At 55.8% G+C, this 394-nt stretch overlaps 1 protein-coding gene across 1 annotated transcript in view; it reads left to right on the top strand.

Moving 5' to 3' along the window:
- EMH_0088110 (uncharacterized protein) overlaps nucleotides 1-185 on the top strand; it is a gene marked incomplete at both ends in the record, with an annotated part of 1,404 nt that extends 1,219 nt beyond the window's left edge. The window contains one exon of the mRNA XM_013501243.1: nucleotides 3-185. Coding sequence (XP_013356697.1) covers nucleotides 3-185 — 183 coding nt within the window. The remainder of the gene's footprint in view (nucleotides 1-2) is intronic.
- Between the last annotated feature and the right edge of the window lie 209 nt (nucleotides 186-394).

Raw genomic sequence — 394 nt, 5'->3', positions numbered from 1 at the left:
TTCACCACCTACTGTGCAAGAGAATTCCACAGGACAACGCCTCCCGCAAGCGCTGGGGAGCAGTGCAGCCGCAAGTCAACCTCCACCGTCACTGGCTCCTGTTACCAACCCCACCCCACATGCATCTGTACAGGGGTCCCCGAGCACTGAGGTTCCAGGAGGGGCCGATCACACTGCTGATTTAGACCCTGGAGAGGGGCCATCAAGTGGACAGAGGGCTCCCTGTGCGCAGAGTAAACCGCCGGCAATGCTTCGGATAGTTACGAAACAGAAGGGTGAATCGGAAGGCTCGTCAACCACTTCATTGATGGCTGAGTCAGTATCTTCACAGAAGAAGCAGAATACAGGTTCATTGGCAGCGACAGTGCCTTCTGCCGTCGATGTCACGCAATTA

The sequence above is a fragment of the Eimeria mitis genome, genomic scaffold, assembly GCF_000499745.2.
Source record: "Eimeria mitis Houghton genomic scaffold, Emh_scaff6559, whole genome shotgun sequence".
Classification (NCBI taxonomy): domain Eukaryota; phylum Apicomplexa; class Conoidasida; order Eucoccidiorida; family Eimeriidae; genus Eimeria; species Eimeria mitis.
Note: the sequence above shows the minus strand (reverse complement) of the source record. Positions and strands in the feature narration are given on the sequence as shown.